Consider the following 21,996-nt stretch of genomic DNA (forward strand, 5'->3'; position numbering starts at 1 on the left):
GACATGTCAGTTTCTCCTTTCCAAAGATCAGATCAGAAAAGAATTGAATAGTATGTATTTTGTAATATTGATTATGGTTGACATGTAGATAAAGATTTGAATCCGGTATGCTCTGATGAGTTTTGTAATGTTTTAAACGTATTTATGTAAATGATAACTTTATAGTGATGAAAGATTAAATTTTTATGAGCTTTATATATGTTTGGCCGAAATTACTGTAGCAGGGTATCGGTACGCTGTAGCAGGGTATCGATACCCCTGTAGCATTACGGAAATTTGTTGTGCATCGGTACTGTTCATTACTATTTGCACAGTATCGGTACTATTTGCATAGTATTGGTACTATCTGCACAGTGATGGGACTATTCATATAGTCTAGTATTATTCATAAAAACATTTTTTCCTTAAATTTGTTATAACGAAATATAATTCAACAGTATATTATCGTATTTTCTTAATATAAGTCCAAATGTTCTGATATTTTGTAAGAATGTTGTTTTAAAAGTCAATGTGACATCTCGGACTCGTATCCGGGTCGGGTACGGGTTGGGGATGTTACAAGTCAATCTATCCCCAATATCATGTCGAACTCTCTGAAGGGTAACTCCATCAAATTTGTAGGGAATGTCTGATCCTGAATCCTTACTAGGCACTTGTATGAAGATTTTATCCACGAGGACATCTAGACCTAAGGGGCTCATTATACGAACACCTATTACAAGGTCCTCTGCTGAGGTTTATATTTCTTGGACTAAGTCGAAACAGATATAAGAGTGGGTGGAATCGGGGTCTATCAATGCAGTAACTGGTAAGGAGAAGATTGTAAAGGTACCTGATATGATGTTTGCTGCTTCAGCCTCCTCTCAAGCTCGCATCGCATACTATTTGGAGGCTACTCTCAGCTCTACATCAGCTACCGATCTAGTCATCCCACGACTCTGTTACCTGGATGTTATATTGCCACCTCTAGCTGGCCTTCGACCCCTCTGCACTGAGGTGTCGATCTCTAAGTCATCATGGACACTACACCTTGAGCTCCTGAGCAGTCTCTAACGAAGTGGTCCAGGGAGCCACAGCTATAGCAACCTCTCAAACCCTGCTGACATGTCCCCGGGTGCCTCCTCCTAGACTGAGTACAAATAGGGTGAGTGAAAACTTTGGTCAACCCACTAGCGTCACCCACAGAAGTTAAGTTCAGTGGTTTCCTCTTGGAATCAGACATATTTTTCCGATCAGAACCCTGCTCATTTCTCCTCGACTGCGTTGTTAGGGTCTCGACAAACCCTAAATGTCTCTAGCCCTCTTAGCTAGAGTCTGAGATGGCCTCGCTGGCTTATGGGCTCTCATAATCTATCCCACAATTCCACTGGTCTGTCTGGCCTGCCTATCCAGAACCCTCTCCGCCGCCTTGGCCTGGTGGGTCAGCTGAGTAAATACCCTGGGTGGATCGTGTCGTAACCGATTTTCGGTGGGAAGATCAATTCGATAGTTTAGAAAATAAAAGGTTTTTATGAAAAGTTGGGAGTGGCCACCAATCATTTTTAAGGTGAGATTGGAACACCTAAAATCAAGTAAATTTAATAAAACATTTTATTTTACTAAAAATACCAAATTTTAGTCTGCGAAATCAGAAATTAGTTTCAAGAGTCAGTTACGCGTAGGGAATGATTAACACCCCACAATGCCCAAAATTGGTACATAGTTTATTACCCTATAATTTAAAATTTTGAGTTCAAAATTTTATTTAATATAAAATCCACTATGTAACCATATTTTAAAAAGAATGTTGATTTACCAAGATCAATAACGACCACCCCAAGCAAAAGCCGAAGCTTCGTTACTAATCCCAATAAATGGACATTGCCTTAATAATTTAGAAATGTTGATTCGAGTTTTGAAAAGAATGTTGATTTACTTCGAAAATCAATAGTGGTCACCCGGGCAAAAACGAGAGATACACTACTAACCCCTAATAAATGAACATTGCCTTATTTTGAAAACAAAATGCAATCAAGCGATTAGTTATGGAACTTAATTATATTAGACGAATAAATTAAGGATTCCATCTAAGTTAAAGTGTGAAATTATGAAATTTAAAGAACCTAGGGGATTAAACCTAAAAATGTAGGTTATATATTAATCCTAATTCATTTTAACCAATTATTGATTCGAATAATTAAAATGGAACCTCGAGCATAAGCGAGGACCAAATTAAGAATTCTCCTAAATTAAAGGACTAAATATGAAATTAGACCTAAAGTGAAGGTTATAACATTAATTCTAATTCATTTTAACCAATTAATGATTCAAATAATTAATATGGAACCTCAAGCAGAAGCGATGACCAAATTAAAATTCTCCTAAATTAAAAGATTATATTTGAAATTAAGCCTAAAATGAAGGCCTTAATATTAATCCTAATTAATTTTAATCGATTATTGATTCGAATAATTAAAATGGAACCTTGAATATAAGCGAAGACCAAATTAAAAATTCCCCTAAATTAAATGGCTAAATTAAAATGATCTAAATCTAAAATTAAAGTAATATAGATTAGGACTAAAATAAAAGGAAATTAAAATTATCAAACAAAATTTAAAGCAATTAAAATATCTAAAAGGACTAAATTAAAATAATTTAAAAGGCAAAGCTGAAAATAAAACAATAAGTAAATGACTAAAATGAAAGAAATCAAAATATAAATATTTAATTGAAACAATTTAGAAAATTTAAAACTGGAATTTAAAGGACTAAAATGTAAATATTGAAATTAAAATAACAAAAAATTTAATATGGACTAAAATAAAATAAAGGATAATAAAGTGCATAAAATTAAATAAAATAAAAAGATCAAATAAAAATAAAATATTAGTGTTAATTTTAATATTTAACCCGAACCGTAAATAATGCGAGTTGTATCCCGGGACAAGTCGTCGCAAGGTCGTACCATAATTTGAACGTAAAATTAAAAAATAGTGTTAATAGTTTGAAATTAATCGGGTCATGACCATAATAATGTGGATCATACCCCGGATCGGGTGACCACAAAGTCGTTTAGAATGTTAGAACAACAAGTAAATTAAATAAACAGTGAATGAGGAAACCAAAGTAAGAAAAAAAAACAAAGCCAAATTACAAATGAACATGCACATTTGAGGGTTAAAACACAAGAATTAAATACATGCAACCATAAATAAAAATATAGAAATATCTTAAAATATGAACATGTGACCAAAATAAAATGAACAGGAAATAATATGCTTAAATTAAAAGGACAAAAGGATGAAATTGCGAGAACATGAAATGTTAGAGGGTTAGTATCGAAATAAATCAGTGTGATATAATAAGAATTAATAAAGTTAGAGGCTTAACAATGCAAATAAACAACAAAACCGGAGAGATGATGACCAAAGTGCAAATTAAAGCTTAAAGTTTGATGACCTAAGTGCAATTAGCCCAAAAATTTGATATTTACACTAAATCTACCATTTATGTTATTCTATACATGGAACCCTAAAAACCCATTACCACATTATTTTTCTTTCACTATTCTCTTCCACAAACACCGACGGAGGACTCTGAATCCTTTTGGTAAGATCTCCTCCCCCTTATTTCAATCGAAAATCAATCATTCAAGCACCAAGAGAGAAAAAATAGGTTCAAAATACCTAGAAATTTTTGTTTTTTATATGTTTTTGATTTCCCTCTTTTGATGTTAGACATTTTTTCCTTGGGTTTTCTCCCATTACAATGTTGAATGATAATAAGGCCTAAAAAATCATATTTTTTTCTTGAAAGCATCTTGCTTTCCTTTTTGCATGGTTGCCAATTTAGTGTTGAATTGGTGCATGAGAAGCAGATGGCAAGAGGTAGCAGCTGATATGAAGGGATTATGTTCCTTTTGTTCTTTTGACTTTTTTATTTTTTAAAATAAAATAATATATATGTATGAGTGGGAAAATTGTTGATTACAGATCGGCTGCAAGGTGTGTCAGAATGTCGCAGCGAAGGCCCTCTTTGAACTTGCAAAATTGGTGCTCATCTGTTGGAATCAACTTTGAGGCATATTTGCTGAACTTGAGGAACTCTTGCTCATACTTAATCATTGAGCTATCACCCTGAGTCAGCTGTAGGAATTGCTCCATCAAGTCATCAGTATGAGCATGTCCAATATACTTTTGCCTGAACTCTGAGAGGAACTGTTCCCAAGTCGGCCTCCGTGGCTTCCAAACTATCTCGATCATCTCCCACCAGTCTATGGCGTCACCCTTGAGTAGCACGGTGACATACTCTAGATTACCCTCTAGGGTATGATACAGTTGTTTGATGGTGCGTAGGGTCTCTTTGAGCCACTGGTCAACTGCTATAGGATCATCATTATTTGAACCGAAGAACTCAATGGTCTTATATCTATGGATTCCCTCTATAGGGACTCCTGAGGGGTGGATACTTACTGAACTAGGGGTGTTGGTGAGGGAGGTGGTGCAGCTGAGGAACTAGGTAGGGACCTAGTGATCTGCCTAAGAACGGATGTGAGGTCACTGAAGAAGGTGTCTCCTCGACCCCCACATATATTGGTGCCTTCCTCTGAACTGTATATGGAATGAATTCGTCACCAGAATATGCTGCTAGTGAGGCATGACTCTCGTCTCTACCCTCCTGTCTATAAATTGGGTCATTTGCCATGGGTTCTATATGGGATTAAAAGGAAAAAAAGTCATTATCATCATTCAAGTTGTTATAGTACTCTTGACTCCCTAGAGGCATGTACATATACAGACGTTGTCTGACTCTAACCCGCAGGTCCTAGGAACGACTAAACTCCGCTACTCTAATACCACTAAATGTACCACCCTAATCTAGTTTGACCCGAAGATCCATGGAATACAATGTTACACAGGACTACCGAAATAGTGACCCAAAAATTTTCTTTTAAAACTATTTATAATTATTGAAATAATCCATCCATAGTAATGAAAAAAACATGTTAATATGGGTTTACAAAATAATGGGGAGCTCCCAAGTACATAAAAAATACTACAAATATCGAGTATCAAAAGAGTTATAAGTGAATACATAAAAGGGTTCATATATAGTATATGCCCTCTAAAGATGACTCAAGACGTACTCTAGTGGTCACTACTGGTCTGTACTGCTGCACTGGAATATCTGGCGACTATAACTCACCACAATATGCCCCTAAAAACTTGTGCACAGAAACACATTCTAAACACTGAGCTTGCAAGCTCAGTACCTCACTAATAACTGTATTATACTACATGCATTCACTAAATGAGATTAATAATAAAAACAAAACATGATAATATGGGTTTATAAAATAATGGGGAGCTCCCCAAGTACATCAAAAAATACTACAAATATCGAGTATCAAAAGAGTTATAAGTGAATACATAAAAGGGTTCATAAATAGTACATGCCCTCTAAAGATGACTTAAGACGTACTCTGGTGGTCACTATTGGTCTGTACTGCCGCACTGGAATGTTTGGCGACGATAACTCCCCACGACATGCCCCTAAAAACTTGTGCACAAAAACACATTCTGAACGTTGAGCTTATGAGCTTAATATCTCACTAATAACTATATTATACTACATGCATTCACTAAATGAGATAGCTGGTGGAACATGTCCAAACATGCAAAGCTAGTGATTTAACTACTGAGTAGGCATCATGGTACGACTGAGGTTTTGCATCTTAGAGCTCACGTACCCCTCTAGGCTTTCTGAGATACCCTTAGGTATCTCGGGTGAGATTCGGAGCTACATCGGAAATGTATACCCTCCAAGTTGCTCCGTCGAGTCTTGGGGCATTTGCGCCCAGTCGGCTATTTAAGTTTCTTGGCACTGACATAGATATCCACTGACTGTAGTAATTTTGCTAAGAGGAACTCGGGTGTCCTTGCTATTTCTTGAGCATCAAACAAGGTTAGTTTTATTTAATCTAGCTGTTACTGTTTTTACTGTTATGATATTAGTTACTGTTATCATTTAAAGTCTTATTTGAGGTTATTTTGAGTATTTGGGGTACCTCGAGTCTGATCTCTTAACCCTTGGATTATTTATTCAAATCTGTATGTGGGTGTCAATACTGACCCTTCAGTATCGACACTAAACCTTTGGTGTCGATACCCACCTGTTGGTATTGATACCCCCTGACTGATGTAACTTTTGGATTAAGGCAATATCAATACCCTCAGAAGAGTATCGATACTAAGGTGATGGGGTATCGATACTTGACAGAGTATCGATACCAAATTTCGGTTTGATATTTTTTTAAAAATAACAGTATCTATACTCCCGTGGGGAGTATCAATACTTTTACCCTGGTATCGATACTCAATGAATGAGTATCGATATTACTCTTATAAAACTGTCTAATTTGTGCCCGAATGAAGAACAATATCGATATTGTTCTTACAGTATCAATATCGTCACTACTGGGTGCTCTGTTTTGGGCAAGAAAATCCCATCTTTCCATATCCAAATGCCCCATTGAGGTCCCCAACTAATGTTTAATTATTTTATTTGGTAAATAGGTCTCAATACATGTTGAAACACCCAAAAATGAATCTACCATGAAAATGCTTCAAGCTCATGCATCCTACCAAATCTCATCTAAATGTGCTACGCGTGGTATAGGTGAGTTAGAAATGGCTTACCTTGTTAAACTTTGCTGCTAAAATGTTCAAGACTCAACCCAAGGTGAGTTTCTCATTCCCTTTAGCCTTAGAGCTTTCTCCAATATCTCTCACTAGAAAAAAATGTAAAACCATGGTTACTAGCTGAATTTAGGGTTAAGGAAGGTTTAAAAAACTTTTAAGGGCCTAGCTTACTGAAAATCAGATTGACCCAAAGGTTTCTTAAACCCTCTCAAAACCCACTTTCAAAAACCATAGCCAAAACTTATTCTTTTGGTCTCAAATGGATGTTCTAGAGGTGCTGAGTTTAATCCTTACCTTGGTGCTGAGTTTAATCCTTACCTTGGTGTTGATGGAAGAAACTTGGAAAGAATAAAGTTCCCACTTTTCACTTGAAATGCTTAGGAAAAAGATGAATAAAAGAGTTTGGGAGAAGAAGACAAATGTGAGGGAAAATGAGGATGAAGAATCAGATGTGAGATAATCGATTCTTAATTGGTTTCAACTTTTATTTCAAACAAAGGTATAATTGCTTTCTTGATCCCTCTAATTCTGATTACAGATTAAAATTATTCCCTTTTAAATCCTATTGGGCTAGATTCAAGCCCAATTTTACTTGTTTTTGGGTCTAAGCTCCCTAAAAGCTTAAGAATAATCTAAGGTCCATCTCGGATTAGCCCAAACTCCTAACACGAAATCCAGAGTGTTACAAAACTGAATAATAGGAAATAAGTAATGAAACAGATGAAGGACAAAAGCATGAAATATATTTAAAAAGGAAACTAAATTCAAGGGGGAATAAAATTAGTGGAGGCAAACAGTAAAATCAAAGGAAATAAATTGTTTAAAAGATGCTAACTTTACGTCTATTATAATAGATTTGAAAAAAGAAATAAGATAATGAATGGCTAAAGTCAAGCAAAGAAAGAAAATAAATAAAAATAAAAAAGAAGTTAAGAAAATAAACTAAACAAATTGACAAAATCTAAAAATTGAAAAGAAAAGAAAAGAAATTAAACTTAACTAACATCTTAATCTAAAAAATAAAGGAAACAAAAAAGGAAGGAATAAAATGACTTAAGTTCATTTGGAAGGAAATTATATAATATGAAAAGAAATAAATCAAGAGCAACAAATGGTAAAGATTAAAGATAAATAAGGATATTAAAAAATTACAAAATGCTAACTTTATATGGACAATAGCAAATTTGGAAGATATTAAAATGGTTAACAATTAAGATTAAATAAGTAGAAAAGGGGCGTATTTGTAAATGATGAAAATAAAAATACTAAAATGTGTATAAATGACATAAAGGTGCTAAATAAAAAAATAAATTAAAGTACTGAGACTAAAATTGCAGAAAGTAAAGGTACTAAAATGTAAAGTGTATAAAAATAGATACTGAAATATAAATGAGGTCAAATAAAATGGCACTAAAAATAAAATAAAAATAACACATATAACCATAAATAGGGACTAAAATAAATAAAATGAAGTTAGGAGGTTAGATAAAAATTAGCAAAAAAGAAAGGACAAAAATAATGACCAACAAACTTAGGGGGGCACTGCTGCAATTAACCTCTAAAGCTAATTCACGTAAACTAGGTATAAAACTTTAGTTTGCCTCTTTTAGCCACCCTTTAAACTTAATCTAAAAAAACTTATGCCTTTCATGAACGTCGAATTATAATTGGTAATTGTATATGATTTGGATTAAATTACAAAAAAGAATAAATAATTATGGTTTACTTTTGATAAAAATATAATTTTAAGGAATAAATTGAACAAACATGAAATTACAAACTGAAATTTAAATAAATTCAATAACACGCATGAATGAGGGATCAAATCAAAATAATTATAAAACGTGGTGTTGAAATTAATATAAAAATAAACTAAATTACATCCATTTAAAAAGTTGTTGAACCAAAGTTTATATGTTTCGAGATTATGATATAATTTATAGAGTTTGAAATGAAGTTTATTATGTGATTTATAGGGTTTGAAGTAAATTACATAAATATAAATATGGGCCAATTTCATATACAAATATAAGTTTAATGACTAAATTGAATAAATATAAAATTACAAATTTAAATTTAAATAAACTAAAAAACACGTAGGGATCCAATCAAAACAAATGTAAAATGTGAAGCTGAAATTAATATAAAAATGGACCGGATACATTTCATTTCAATACTTGGGGAACAAAAGTTTATAAGATTTTGGATATTATGATATAATTTATAGACATAGGGTTTGAAATGTAGTTTATGAATTATGACGTGATTTGTAGAGTTTGGAGTAAATAAAAAAATAAAATAAGTATGAGACAATTTTGGATAAAAATGTAATTTTAAGAACTAACTTGAAAAAACATAAAATTATAAATTGTAATTTAAATAAATTAAATAGCATACAAGGATTAAATTAAAATAAGTATAGAATATAAAACTGAAATTACAAAAATATAAATAAGTATGAGTTAACCCAATATTCATGCAGTAGTTCAGCCCGAAGAAGATCCAACCCATGATCAAATCAAACCAACCCTACCCTCCAATGCCTACTTCCTTTTCTTTAGAGTTTGAAGTTTTGAACAGTTCCTCATCATTCTTGGGGGGAAAGGTTTTCTTTCTGGCAACCTAAATCTGCGTTTCCAGTTACTTTTCGATTGATTTCCAATGGAGACCCCTTCTTCTGCGAGAAGAGTGACCAGATCACAGGCTTCTTCTTTGAAAAACAGTAATTCTGTTTCAAGTGAGTCATTTTCACTTTCTTTGTAGGGTTATCAAAGATTTATAAAAATGGGGTTTAATTATTCGTTCTTGATTGTTTCCCCCTTTTTTCAGGAGGAAAGAATGAAGAGTCTGAGAAGAAGTGTGTGACGAAAACAAGAGCAAGAATCGGAAAGCAGCAACAAGACAAGTCTGCCCTTCTTGACATAACAAACGATTCACCCATTGTCGGGCTTGCTGTGGGGACCCCAAAGTCTGACATATCTAAGCCGTGGGGAGGCAAGAACATGAGGATGATGGCTCCCGGTTCCGGTGAGGCATTGCTAAGGGGACAAGTCAAGAATCTCTTGCAAAAAGTTGAAGAAGAAGCCAAGCTTTCGAAAGTTGAGTTGCACAACCGTCGCCCTTCTCTTCATGTGCAGAGCTGTGTGAATTCCCCAATGGGGATTTTGGCTCCTACTCCTGCAAATACACCACAAGTTGAGGATGGTGGTATTAACAACACTGGAGTGATGATGGCACTTCCTGTTTTTGAGGAATTTGAAGTTTGAATCTTGTGAGATCAAAATTCTCAAATATTGTTTGATCCTTTTGTGAAATATGATAGGTGGTGGCGAGTGGCATATTTGAGGGATTGAGTGTTGAATCCAGGAAAGTATGATAACAAGGTCTTTGTTGCTGGACTTTTCTGAGAAATCAGAGACCTCAGATTCAACAGAATGTGATTCGGTGGTGACAGATGAAGGAGTAATAACAGGGGAAAGCAATACAAGCAAAGAGAAGGCATCCATTGATGATGATAACTCCTCTGTTTGGTCAGTGCAGGTGAATGCAAGCACCCATGATGAAGATGAGGAAACAATTGAAGAATTTGGAGATGATTACTATGAAGAAGAAGAAGAAGCAATGGGCGATGATGGAGGGTTGTTGGTTGACGAGCTTTGTGAGGGTTTAAGCAAGATGAGCGTGAAAGAGAAGCTCAAAGGGAAGCACACAAGATTTGTATACAACAATGATGGTGAACTTGAAGTGTGTGAGGAGGATTCATCTGAGATTATGTGGTTGAAGGGATTACCGACGCCGAAAGGAAAGCACTTGCGATTTCTTATGGACGACGAGCAAGATGATGAATAACTAGGGTCTTCGGTTCCTCATCTTTGGGATTCTTTTTCTTTTGGGTCATCTTCATTTGTTTGTTGTTTTCTTGGAAAAACAAATCACCAATCAAGTGATTGAATAAAAAACGACTTCCTTTTATTGTATTGCCTATGATTTGGGATTCATCAAACGAACCAAATGAAGAAAAAAGAAAGAAAGAATGGAACTATCTATCCAGTGTTCTTATGAGGGGGAAAGGAGAAAGAGATGGAACTTTAATACTAAAATAGCAATAAAAACAAATGTATATCGTGTATCCAGTGTTCTGATGTCAAAATATCTCCTTCAATCAATCTCACCTCAAGTTCACCATCCGAATTAGCAATGTTTGCTTCCATTAGCAGCATCAAAAGCACTGGTTGCAGAAGCAACCAAACCTAACGCCTCATTGCAGCCAGACCAGTTGTTGGGAAATAAACGAGTAATTTCCCTATAACAGATTAGCGAGAATACGAAATAAAAATGGAAAAATAATACCCTAAATTGATAACGGAGTTCAGCCAATTATGCCTACGTCTCCGGACAGTTGCAGATCTTTTACTAAAGGGAGCAAATTTACAGGTGTTTAGAAAAAACTTGAGAGAGAGCTAGAATGATTTGGGGATGATTTTGAAGCTAAATGGGTTAGAATATTTATAGTTGAAGCTTAAGGACTAATCTTATAAATACCCTAAAGTATGAAGGGACTAAATTACAATTATCCTTATTTTTATTTTCAACAAAATTAGGCAGCCACCTTAGACCACTTTAGCCGCCGGCTGTTAGCATCCATTTTTGACCAACAATCTCCCACTTAAAGACTGATTTTAATATGTCTTCACACCTCGATCAATGCAGCAACATTTCTAGTCTTGTTATTCTAGCATACCCACTGAAGCTGAACACACATTTAGTTTGACAGCAGTCATCGTCTTTGTCAGCATGTTTGCCGAAATTTAAGCTCCACTAATATTTTCAAGTTTCAAAATCCCATCTTCCAGAAGAGACAGGATAAAATGATATCTCAATTGTATGTTCTTCGTCCTAGAATGAAAAGACAGATTCTTTGCTAGATGGATAGCACTTTGACTGTCGTAATACAAGACATTGTTTTCTTGTTTCTTGCCTAACTCTTCAAGAAACTTTGGAGCCAAACCATCTCCTTATTGGCTTTCGTAACAGTGACATATTCTGCTTCAGTTGTGGAGAGAGCAACTATCTTCTGTAGTTGAGAAACCCAACTCACTACAATACTTCCTAAGTATAGACATACCCTGTAGTGCTCCTTCTAATGTCAACATTTCCGGCTAAGTCAACATCTACATAACCTGTCAGTATCGTATCTCCACCTTTGAAACAAAGTGCTTTGTTTTGTGGCCGCAAATATCTGATGATCCATTTGACAACTTCCTAGTGTACCTTGCCTGGATTGTTCATGTACCTGCTAACAGCTCCCACTGCTTGAGGGTCTAGTACAAACCATGGCATACTCAAAATTGCGTCAGCCCTTCTTATTATATGAAGTCTAACACTCCTCTCATTGAACCCTTATCATTTGAGTTCTTTTCGCCACCATGCATCAGCACTTTCTCACGGCAAAGTCCGATGCCTCTTCTTGCCTCTTCCCTTCTAACACGAAGGTTGGAGCTCACTTCCCATCTTGCAAATGGGTAGTTTCTCCATGGTTGCCTTGTCCCTTAACGTCTTGGCTCCCTTCGACTCTTGTCTACTAGTCTTTGAAGTATTGTTCCTCACTTGAACATCCTCAGCAAACCCTTGCTTCGACCCTTCTCATATGATGGTCTCTAAAGCCATTTTCTCTACACGAACATGCTCAACAAAATCCTTGGACATGGCTAACTCCTCCTGCACTTGGATTCTACTTGTCTTGGTAAACATTAACCATATTGAGCCAACTCTCAACTCCCCCTCGATCATGGGTTCCTCCTATTCTCTGGACAACTCAATCCTATGCTCATCCATTACCTTGGATGACTCGGCTCCCCTCAGGTAATCTTGTAACACTTCTGGCATCTTAAGTCTGCGCCTTCTCGTATGTTCGAATCTTACCCTAGGCTTAGCATCTTTGACACTTGAACTTGTGTCAAGACTGCACACATCTTCTCCAGATCCACCATCTGGTTCATCATTGAGTGGACTTTCTCTGCCACTCGAGGAACAACATTCCTCATCCTCTGACTTGCCTTCATTACAGAATCTCTTGCCACTACCCTCGACTTTCGGCTTTGTTTTGGAAGTCTTGTACTTCTTGACTCCAAATTCTTTGATAGACTCAGCGGTTGTCAAGGCTTTAGACAACTCCTTGACTTCCATTTGCTCCAATACTCTCTTCGCCCATGGCTTTAATCCGTACATGAAAGGTGAAGAATCCATCTTCTTCAGTCAAACTTGGGACTTTGAGTATGAGTTTTCTGAATCGACTCACATACTCCTTAAGTGTCCCTTTATGCCTGAGACGCCTCAACTTGGACTACGCCTCCATCCTGGCATACTGTGAACAAACTTGCTCACTTTGCACCCTCGGCTTGATGGCTTTATTTCTTGCTATCGCACCGAGTCTTTTCTTATGCTCGACTGCTTTGATACTCGCAGTCTCGCCACGTTTCGATCCTGGGTTTACTACTAGTGAACTTGTATTTGCACCATCCTTGCCCCTTGATTCGGCGACTTTGGAACATGTAGCCTCATCAAGTTTTTCTCCTGCCTTGATTGCTTGAACACTCGCAATCACGCATCGGGTTTTCTTCTGGGTTCAGCTGCCTTAACATCAACAGTATTGCCTTGTCTCGATACTTTCTTGGCCGCATTAACCCCCTCAATCGAACCAAGTCTTTTCCCCTGCTTGGCAGCTTTAACACTTGCAACCACACCAATTCCCGCTACTTCTCCTTCTTCCATCCTCTTCATGATAGTTGTAAGGCGACGCTTCTTGGGACATGTTGGGATTTTCGAAAGCTCGATTCGACAACCGAAACGGTTTGCAAAGAGGGGTCGGAACGGTTTTTGAGTTTAGGGAGTAAGGAGATTGAAAGATAGAAAATTGCACAACGATTTAGAGTGGTTTGACTTTCTAAACCAAAGTCTACGTCCACTACCTTAGCTCCTCACCAAGGATTTTCCAACAAATTCACTAATTTGTTCTTTCTTTTGAGGACAAAAAGATAACCTTACAACTCCCTAGGTTTTCCGGGCTAAACTAGAACCTTTCACTAGCTTTTACACGGGATAAGCTAGAACTTTTCCCTTTACAAAAGGATAAAATAAGTAAACAAGAAAACCTATCTAAGGTAGGTGTTTATATGATTGAGCTCACAATAACAAAATATTTACAAGAGAAAGATGAAATAAGATTGAAAAACTCTTCTCTTGTGTTTGATTGCTCGGATAGTTGTTCTCTTTATTCTTAAAGTGTCCTTAGCTTGTATTTATAGCTTGGAATGTGTTTGATGTTGTATATAGTCATTGGAGATGTTTTGGAGAGGTTTGGGGATTATTTTTCTACTCAAAAAGGCTGCCGATAACATGGTGCATCGGTGCACTATCATGGTGCATCGATACCCCTTCATTAAATTCAAAAAAACTAGCTGTTACAGCCTTCGTACATGGATGCACAACAGGATGCATCGATGCACAGCAAGATGCATCGATGCACATCAGGATGCATTGATGCACTAAGTGCATTCGAAATGGAGTGCATGGATGCACTGCATGGTGCATCGATGCACTAGTGCAGGTGCATGGATGCACTTTGACACCCTTTAGCATTTTTGCTCAAATCCGAATTTAATGGACTTTGAATTATTTTTGAAACCTTTTAAAACTTTGAATAAATTCAATTAAGTCCAAAAACCATTTTGTAAATTCAATTCAAGACCAAAAACCATTTTGCCTTAAATTGTTATATCAAAACATAGTTCAACAATCTCCCCCTTTTTGATATAACAAAACATTTGAAAAATTGTTTTTGGCAAAACTCCCCCTTAATAAATTGTTTAATGAAAAAGATATCAATTGTTAACAATTGTTGGAAAATATATGAAAATGTTAAGCTCCCCCTTTTTCATTAAGAAATTGAATTTTTCAAACCAAACTTCTCCCCCTTTTGTTATATCAAAAATAATTCAATCTTTGAAGTTCAAAATAACTTTGGAGAGTAAGTGGTAAATTTGACATTTAAAAATCATTTGAAAAATCAAAGCTCCCCCTCAATAATAGAATTCCAAACAAAATTTAGCTTTTTTAGATCGTGACACTTAAACAAAATTGAATTTCAACAAAGAATAACAAACATGTTAGTAGCACATGAAATTCAATACATCCAAGTCTAAAATATTTTATGCAATATCAATTATTGAAATTAAGTTTATATGCATAATGTTTTCCAAAAATGTTATGCATTTGAAAATTTTGATATAAATTGTTAGAGGGATATCTTTTGCATTTTAAATCACATACATAAACATTTAAATTTAGGTCAAAATTTAAAATTTATAAAATCAAAATATTTGAAAGGTTGATATCAATTGTTAGAGAGATATCGTTTGCATTTAAAACTAATTTTGACCAAAATTTTATTATGATGAACTAAAAATTCTGAAAAATCATTTAAAACTTTAAAATGTTCATCATAAAACATCTTTTCAATATACATGAGATTAAAACAATGCATAATCATTCAAAATCAAAACTCATGCATGCATAAATCCAAATGAGCAACTAAATAACCAAAATCAAAAGCATTAAGTTTAGAGGTTACCCATTCCTTTTTCATGTGGCTAGAGCATCTTGAATATCATCACTTTTATCACCATTGCTCCCACACACCTACAAGAGACATTTAAGTAAATTTTGGTATCCAAATTACTTTGGATCCTTGAACATTAGTTTCTATGCACCTTGTTCCTTTCGGAACCATCACTTGCCTAATTTTAAAACGTTTTACTTTATTCAAATGACAAGTATGTTCCTTATGACCATGAAAATGACAATGTGAGCATTTTGTCATTTCTAAACATAATTTATTTTGGTTTTTGAAAGCTCTAAATCATTTTTCAAAATTTCATTTTGATTTTCAAAATCAAATCTAGCTTTCAAAATCGATTTATTTTCAATTTTGAGTTTTGAAATTAATTTCGTATATTTGGAATTCATGGTCTCAAATCCCAAATACAACCTATTATAAGCATATTGTAACTCATCAAAAGTAAATGAATTAAATTCATTTGAGTTAGAAGATACCTCGAATTCTTCTTGAGTGGCCATGAGGCATAGGTTGACTACTTCATCTTCATCATTGGAATTATCTTCATCGCTCCATGATGCAACAAATGCATTCTTCCCCTTTTTCTTTAGAAGAGGACATTCATACTTGACATGCCCCTTTCTTTGACAATTGAAGCATATTGGGGGACTCTTCTTCTTAGTTGATTCATCTTTCACTTCATTGGAAATCATGAATCTCTTGAGTTCCTTCAAGAGCTTGGCCATCTCTTCTTCTTGTTCATCATCATCTTCATCCACCTCATCACTTGAATCTTGATAGCTTTTATTGGTGGATTTGAAGGCAATGCCTACCTCATCATTCTTCTTATTTTTCTTCTCTTCCCTTTCTTCATCTTTCTTCACCATCATCTCATGAGTGAGAAGGGAACCAATTAGCTCGTCGAGAGTGAGAGACTTTAAGTTTCTTGTTTCGATAATGGTCGTCTTCTTAGATTTCCACTCCTTTGGAAGAGAGTAGATCATCTTCCTCACAAGCTTCTCATTAGGGATTACTTTTCCATATCCCTTGAGACCGTTGACAATCATAGAAAATCTATCCGTCATAGCTTTGATGTCTTCATCGGGTTTCATCTTGAAGTTCTCGTAGCTATGGTTGAGAAGACTTTTCTTTGATTCCCTCACTTCGTCGGTTCCTTCATGAGTGACTTGGAGCTTATTCCAAATCTCTTTGGCACTGGAACAAGATGAGATTCTTCCATATTCATTTGGGCCTAAAGCACATAATAGAATATGTATAGCCTTAGAGTTAAGTTGGAAATTTTTCTGCTCTTCTCTACTCCAATCGTTGTACTTGCAGGGTGGAGAGGAGTAATCGTCCATGATTGAGTTCCAAGCTCCTATATTGTAGGATTGAATAAAGTATATCATCTTATTCTTCCAATGTGCATAATTTGCTCCATTGAAGAAGGGTGGCTTGTTGACCGGTTGTGAATCCATAATAGGATATTCTTCAAGATAATAAGCAACGAAGGAAAAAGTCATTTCTTTGTCGGTTGCGTCGGAAATTGGTAGAGCTTCTTCGAGGATCGTCTCAAGGTGGTTAAACATTCTTAACGAGTTAGGCTCTGATGCCAATTGTTGGGATTTTCAGAAGCTCGATTCGACAACCGAAACGGTTTGCAAAGAGGGGTCAGAACGGTTTTTGAGTTTAGAGAGTAAGAAGATTGAAACATAGAAAATTGCACAGCGATTTAGAGTGGTTCGACTTTCTAAACCAAAGTCTACGTCCACTACCTTAGCTCCCCACCAAGGATTTTCCAACAATTTCACTAATTTGTTCTTTTTTTAGGACAAAGAGATAACCTTACAACTCCCTATTTTTTCCGGGCTAAACTAGAACCTTTCCCTAGCTTTTACACGGGATAAGCTAGAACCTTTTCCCTTTACAAAAGGATAAAATAAGTAAACACGAAAACCTCTCTAAGGTAGGTGTTTACAAGATTGAGCTCACAAGAACAATATATTTACAAGAGAAAGATGAAATAAGATTGAAAAACTCTTCTCTTGTGTTTGATTGCTTGGATAGTTGTTCTCTTTATTCTTTAAGTGTCCTTAGCTTGTATTTGTAGCTTGTAATGTGTTTGATGTTGTATATAGTCGTTGGGGATGTTTTGGAGCGGTTTGGGGATGATTTTTCTACTCAAAAAGGCTGCCAATAACATGGTGCATCGATGCACTATCATGGTGCATCGATACCCCTTCATTAAATTCAAATAAACTAGCTGTTGCAGTCTTCGTGCATGGATGCACAACAGGATGCATGGATACACAGCAGGATGCATCGATGCACATCAGGATGCATCAATGCACTAAGTGCATTCGAAATGGAGTGCATGGATGCACTGCATAGTGCATCGATGCACTAGTGCAGGTGCATGGATGCACTGCAGGGGTGTATGGATGCACTTTGACACCCTTTAGCATTTTTGCTCAAATCCGAATTTAATGGACTTTGAATTATTTTTGAAACCTTTTAAAACTTTGAATAAATTCAATTAAGTCCAAAAACCATTTTGTAAATTCAATTCAAGTCCAAAAACCATTTTGCCTTAAATTGTTATATCAAAACATAGTTCAACAGGACATCTTCTAATCAAATGAGGACCATCACAGAAGTAGCACTTCATTTTTTCCTTGCTCCCCTTTTTCTTCACACCGGACTTAGCCTTGTTATTCTTTCCCAATGGCTTTCCTTGGCTATTAACAGTCGATAGCTCACATTGGCCATTTGAAGAGCTTCCTCTACCATCTCCCCGCTGCACCTTTTCCCGGTCTCCCCCATTATTGCCACTATCTCTAGGCATGGGCTTGAACGACACATCGATACTTGGCTTGACACCTGCAAGCTCAATCAGCTTTCCGGATACAACTATTGCCTTCGAAAGTCTCTGGGCATCACCTTGCTCTCTCCCGAGCATTGCCCCCGGTCTAAGTCCTTCGAAGAAGGTCTTGAGCGCACCATCCAACTTCTCAATTTTCACATTCCCTTCCCTTCGTCTGCAGCCATTGCTCCCACTCGAATCTGGCTTCGTTTGGATTATTTCTGACAATTTCTGCGAACCACCGTGTATTTGAACACCTCCGTCGACAAACTCGTATCACCGACCAAATTTCACTATTCACAAAATTTACTATTCACATGAATACTAAGCTCAAAGAAAATTTGACAAAATTCACAACCAAAAGCTTATGATACCAGTTGTTGGGAAATAAACGAGTAATTTCCCTATAACCAGATTAGCGAGAATGCGAAATAAAAACGGAAAATAATACCCGAAATTGATAACGGAGTTCAACCAATTATGCTTACGTCTTCGGACTGATGCAAATCTTTTACTAAAGGGAGAAAATTTACAGGTATTTACAAAAACACTTGAGAGAGAGCTATAATGATTTGGGGATGATTTTGAAGCTAAATGGGTTAGGGTATTTATAGTTGAAGCTTAAGGACTAATTTTGTAAATACCCTAAAGTATACAGGGACTAAATTATAATTATCCATATTTTTATTTTCAACAAAATTAGGTTGCCACCTTAGACCACTTTAGCCGCCGGCTGCTAGCATCCATTTTTGACCAACACCAGTATCACTAATGCTTGAAGAAATTTGTTGCAGAGCTCGGTCTACCCATTCCCCTTTGTTATATTGGATTGCTCTGGTTCACTACTGCCTTCATGAGATCCAATTCCAGTACCATAATGAGTTACTTGATGAACCTGATAGTCTGCTGCTAAATTGCCTTCAGTATGACTCTCTACTCTTGCACTGTCATCAGTCAAGCAAAGATAACCATAACTGGTGGAGACAGGAACAGAACTAGGATCAAATATCAAGAAGGGCCAACTGTCTAAGCTCAAAATAATAGGGACTCTTTAAGTACTTAATCTCAAAAGTTGGAGGGCCTTAATTTGACTTAAATTAATCTGATAGGAACCTAAAGTACCTTGGATAAAAAAATTTGGGAGTATCAATCTCTCCTACTCTGTATTTGGCTCCATCTCTGACCGGACAAAAGAAATTTTAATGAAGGCCTCCTGCACAAGAACTATAAGAAACTTTTAACAGCATCTCCTCCATCTTCTTAACAGGAAAAAGATCAGTTAGGTTAACAGAAGACAAAAGAAAAAGAGCAATACAAGTTGACAAATCATTAGCAAGTATCAAATACTTTATGCTCATCAGGATAAAGAAACTAATCAAAATCATAAAAGTAGGATCAAAAAATTAAATTCGGATGGTTTCAGAAAACGCCAAGCCTTAAATACGTTAGCAACTAATATAATAAATTGATGTCAGTCATGATATTTAGTGCCTAAATATAACCAAGAAAATATGTAAATTGATGCGAGAACATGGATATCATGATTTTTAGTACATGTACTTCCGTGGTTGAATGGCCATACATGATACATCTTTTCAAGTATTGTTACATGTGTGTCATAAAGGCCTCGCTTACGAGCAATACGGGGCAAGCGACTCAAATAAAATGCTATCATCAGTAAAGAAATATGGACCGGGTCCTCGTCTTAGCCCTCGACTTGATTGGAAAATATTATATCCATCATATATTAATTAAAATTTTATTTTATATTTTAAATATATACTTATTTTTAAAACATGATGAGGGCATATCTAGGCTTTTTTACCCAAAACAATCAATATTTACCTGTCAGACACCATTTCTTCAAATATTACCGATCTAGCACCTATTATGACAGAGTGATAATAAAACGTGTTTTAGAATACGCGCCTTGCAGACGTGGACGGAAGGTGTGGATCATGAAGCGCGCCTTCCTAGGGTTCTGTCCGAGTTACCGCCACGGTGGAAAAGCACGAATTGTAATAAGCACCTTCGCGGGGTTTTTTGACACGTCAGGGAGGAGCGGATCATGAAGTGCGCATTCGATTATTCCCCCTCAATTATTGCCCCTTCTATTGTTACCGCAACTGCCTTAAATCCCGAACGACTTATATCCTCCCCTATAAATACCCCCGAATCCAAATATCAAACCACACCAAAATTACATTCACATTCTTTCTTCAATAAATTCCTTCTATCAAGTAGATTTTGTTACAGTTTTTAGGAGGTAAAATTATTCTTTATTATATTATATTTATTTAATATTTAATTTATTTGACAAAATTTTATTGTACTAATTATTTTATTACTTTTTACGGTTGTAAAATGGAAGGCGGGATCATATCTCGAGACATTTTGTCGATACAGTAACAATATTAAATTGGGTTATGTAAATTATTGTGAATATTTTTATTTTTTTAGTATTAGTTTATATTTTAATTCGTATACTATTTATTTAATTAGGAGAATGATCATATATTAGAAACAATTATTCGTTTTTGCAGATATAAGACTTTTAATCTTTCAAACTCTCAAAATGAGACGTATTTCAGCTATTGTTTACAATGATGGAGAAATTCAGGAAGATGAAACTAGAATTATCTTCGTATCAAATTATTTTGTCACCTTATCATTCAAGAGAAACATCAATCTTGATGAGCTGATCACTAAAATTTCAAGGAAGGTTCATGTTGGAAGTACTAGAAGATCGTCCTCAGTTCAGTACAAATTTCTAATTGCACTATATCTGTTAACTTATACAACATTTGAACTCTCCAACAATGACGATGTTGATATGATGATTGATGCTCATAATCAAAATTCAGATGTTATCACACAAATGTATGCCATATTTGTTGAAGTGTATGCGGTTTGTGGAATGATATTATGCTCCCACTATATGTTGGCTCAACAAGTGATCAAGTTGACAGCCCAACTCAAGTGATGTGTAATGATTTTAACTAGTCAATGGGAAATCCATATCCTAGTACTATCTCATCAAGTTCAATGGGGAGACATTCATCAGTAACTTGTTACGATCTCTACCGATGTGGCTCCACGAACAATCCGTATGGCAACATCAGTTCTAGTTCAAGGGGAAGGTATTCATCTGCCAATTTTTTTAACCTTAATATGAAGATTCCCTCAACATAACAATTTGTTCAGTACCCATTTGACATGATTCCTTCAAGTTCTAGGGGGAGGCATTCAACTACGAGCTACTTCGACCTCAATATGAAGATGTCTGCGACACAACACTCATTCAAAACCCATATGACACGATGCCTTCAAGTTCAAGGGGAAGGCATTCAACTACTAGCTTATTTGACCTAAATATCGGGATTACAGAGGAACCCTCATCTCCACCAGAAGAACCTCTTCGTGAGCCATGTGCGGATGGTGCTGAGACTGGACTATTTGTTGAGCCAGAATCACCGCAGTTCAACATTGACTCCGATGATGATGATGTAGATGAAGTTCCCACGAATACGGTACACACTAAACCTCTATCACACATGTGTGAAGCTGACTATAATGCAATATACGGGCCAGAATTTGCGGATATGCCTAATGTTGGTGACTACAGATTTAACTCATCAGTCAATGATGGTGAGTTATATATCATAATGGAGTTTTCATCCAAAGAAGAAGCGATGATTGTAATTAAGAACTAAAACATTCGTAATTTTGTTCACTCCAAAGTCAAATAATCCACCACTGAAAAGTATATATTCCATTGTGTCCAACGTGATAACGGATGTAATTGGATGGTTTGTGTATCGAAGAGGAAGAGGAAA

At 35.9% G+C, this 21,996-nt stretch overlaps 1 protein-coding gene across 1 annotated transcript; it reads left to right on the forward strand.

The window, feature by feature from the left end:
• The first annotated feature begins 9,247 nt into the window (after positions 1 to 9,247).
• On the forward strand, positions 9,248 to 10,642 carry LOC120216199. The gene is made up of 3 exons (XM_039213689.1): positions 9,248 to 9,420; positions 9,513 to 9,943; positions 10,050 to 10,642. Exons 1-3 carry the CDS (start codon positions 9,345 to 9,347, stop codon positions 10,530 to 10,532), a joined length of 990 nt encoding a protein of 329 aa, XP_039069620.1. The 5' UTR covers positions 9,248 to 9,344; the 3' UTR covers positions 10,533 to 10,642.
• Positions 10,643 to 21,996: the final 11,354 nt, after the last annotated feature.

Source organism: Hibiscus syriacus, unplaced genomic scaffold (genome assembly GCF_006381635.1).
Source record: "Hibiscus syriacus cultivar Baekdansim isolate YM2019G1 unplaced genomic scaffold, ASM638163v2 tig00110159_pilon, whole genome shotgun sequence".
NCBI classification, from domain to species: Eukaryota; Viridiplantae; Streptophyta; class Magnoliopsida; order Malvales; family Malvaceae; genus Hibiscus; species Hibiscus syriacus.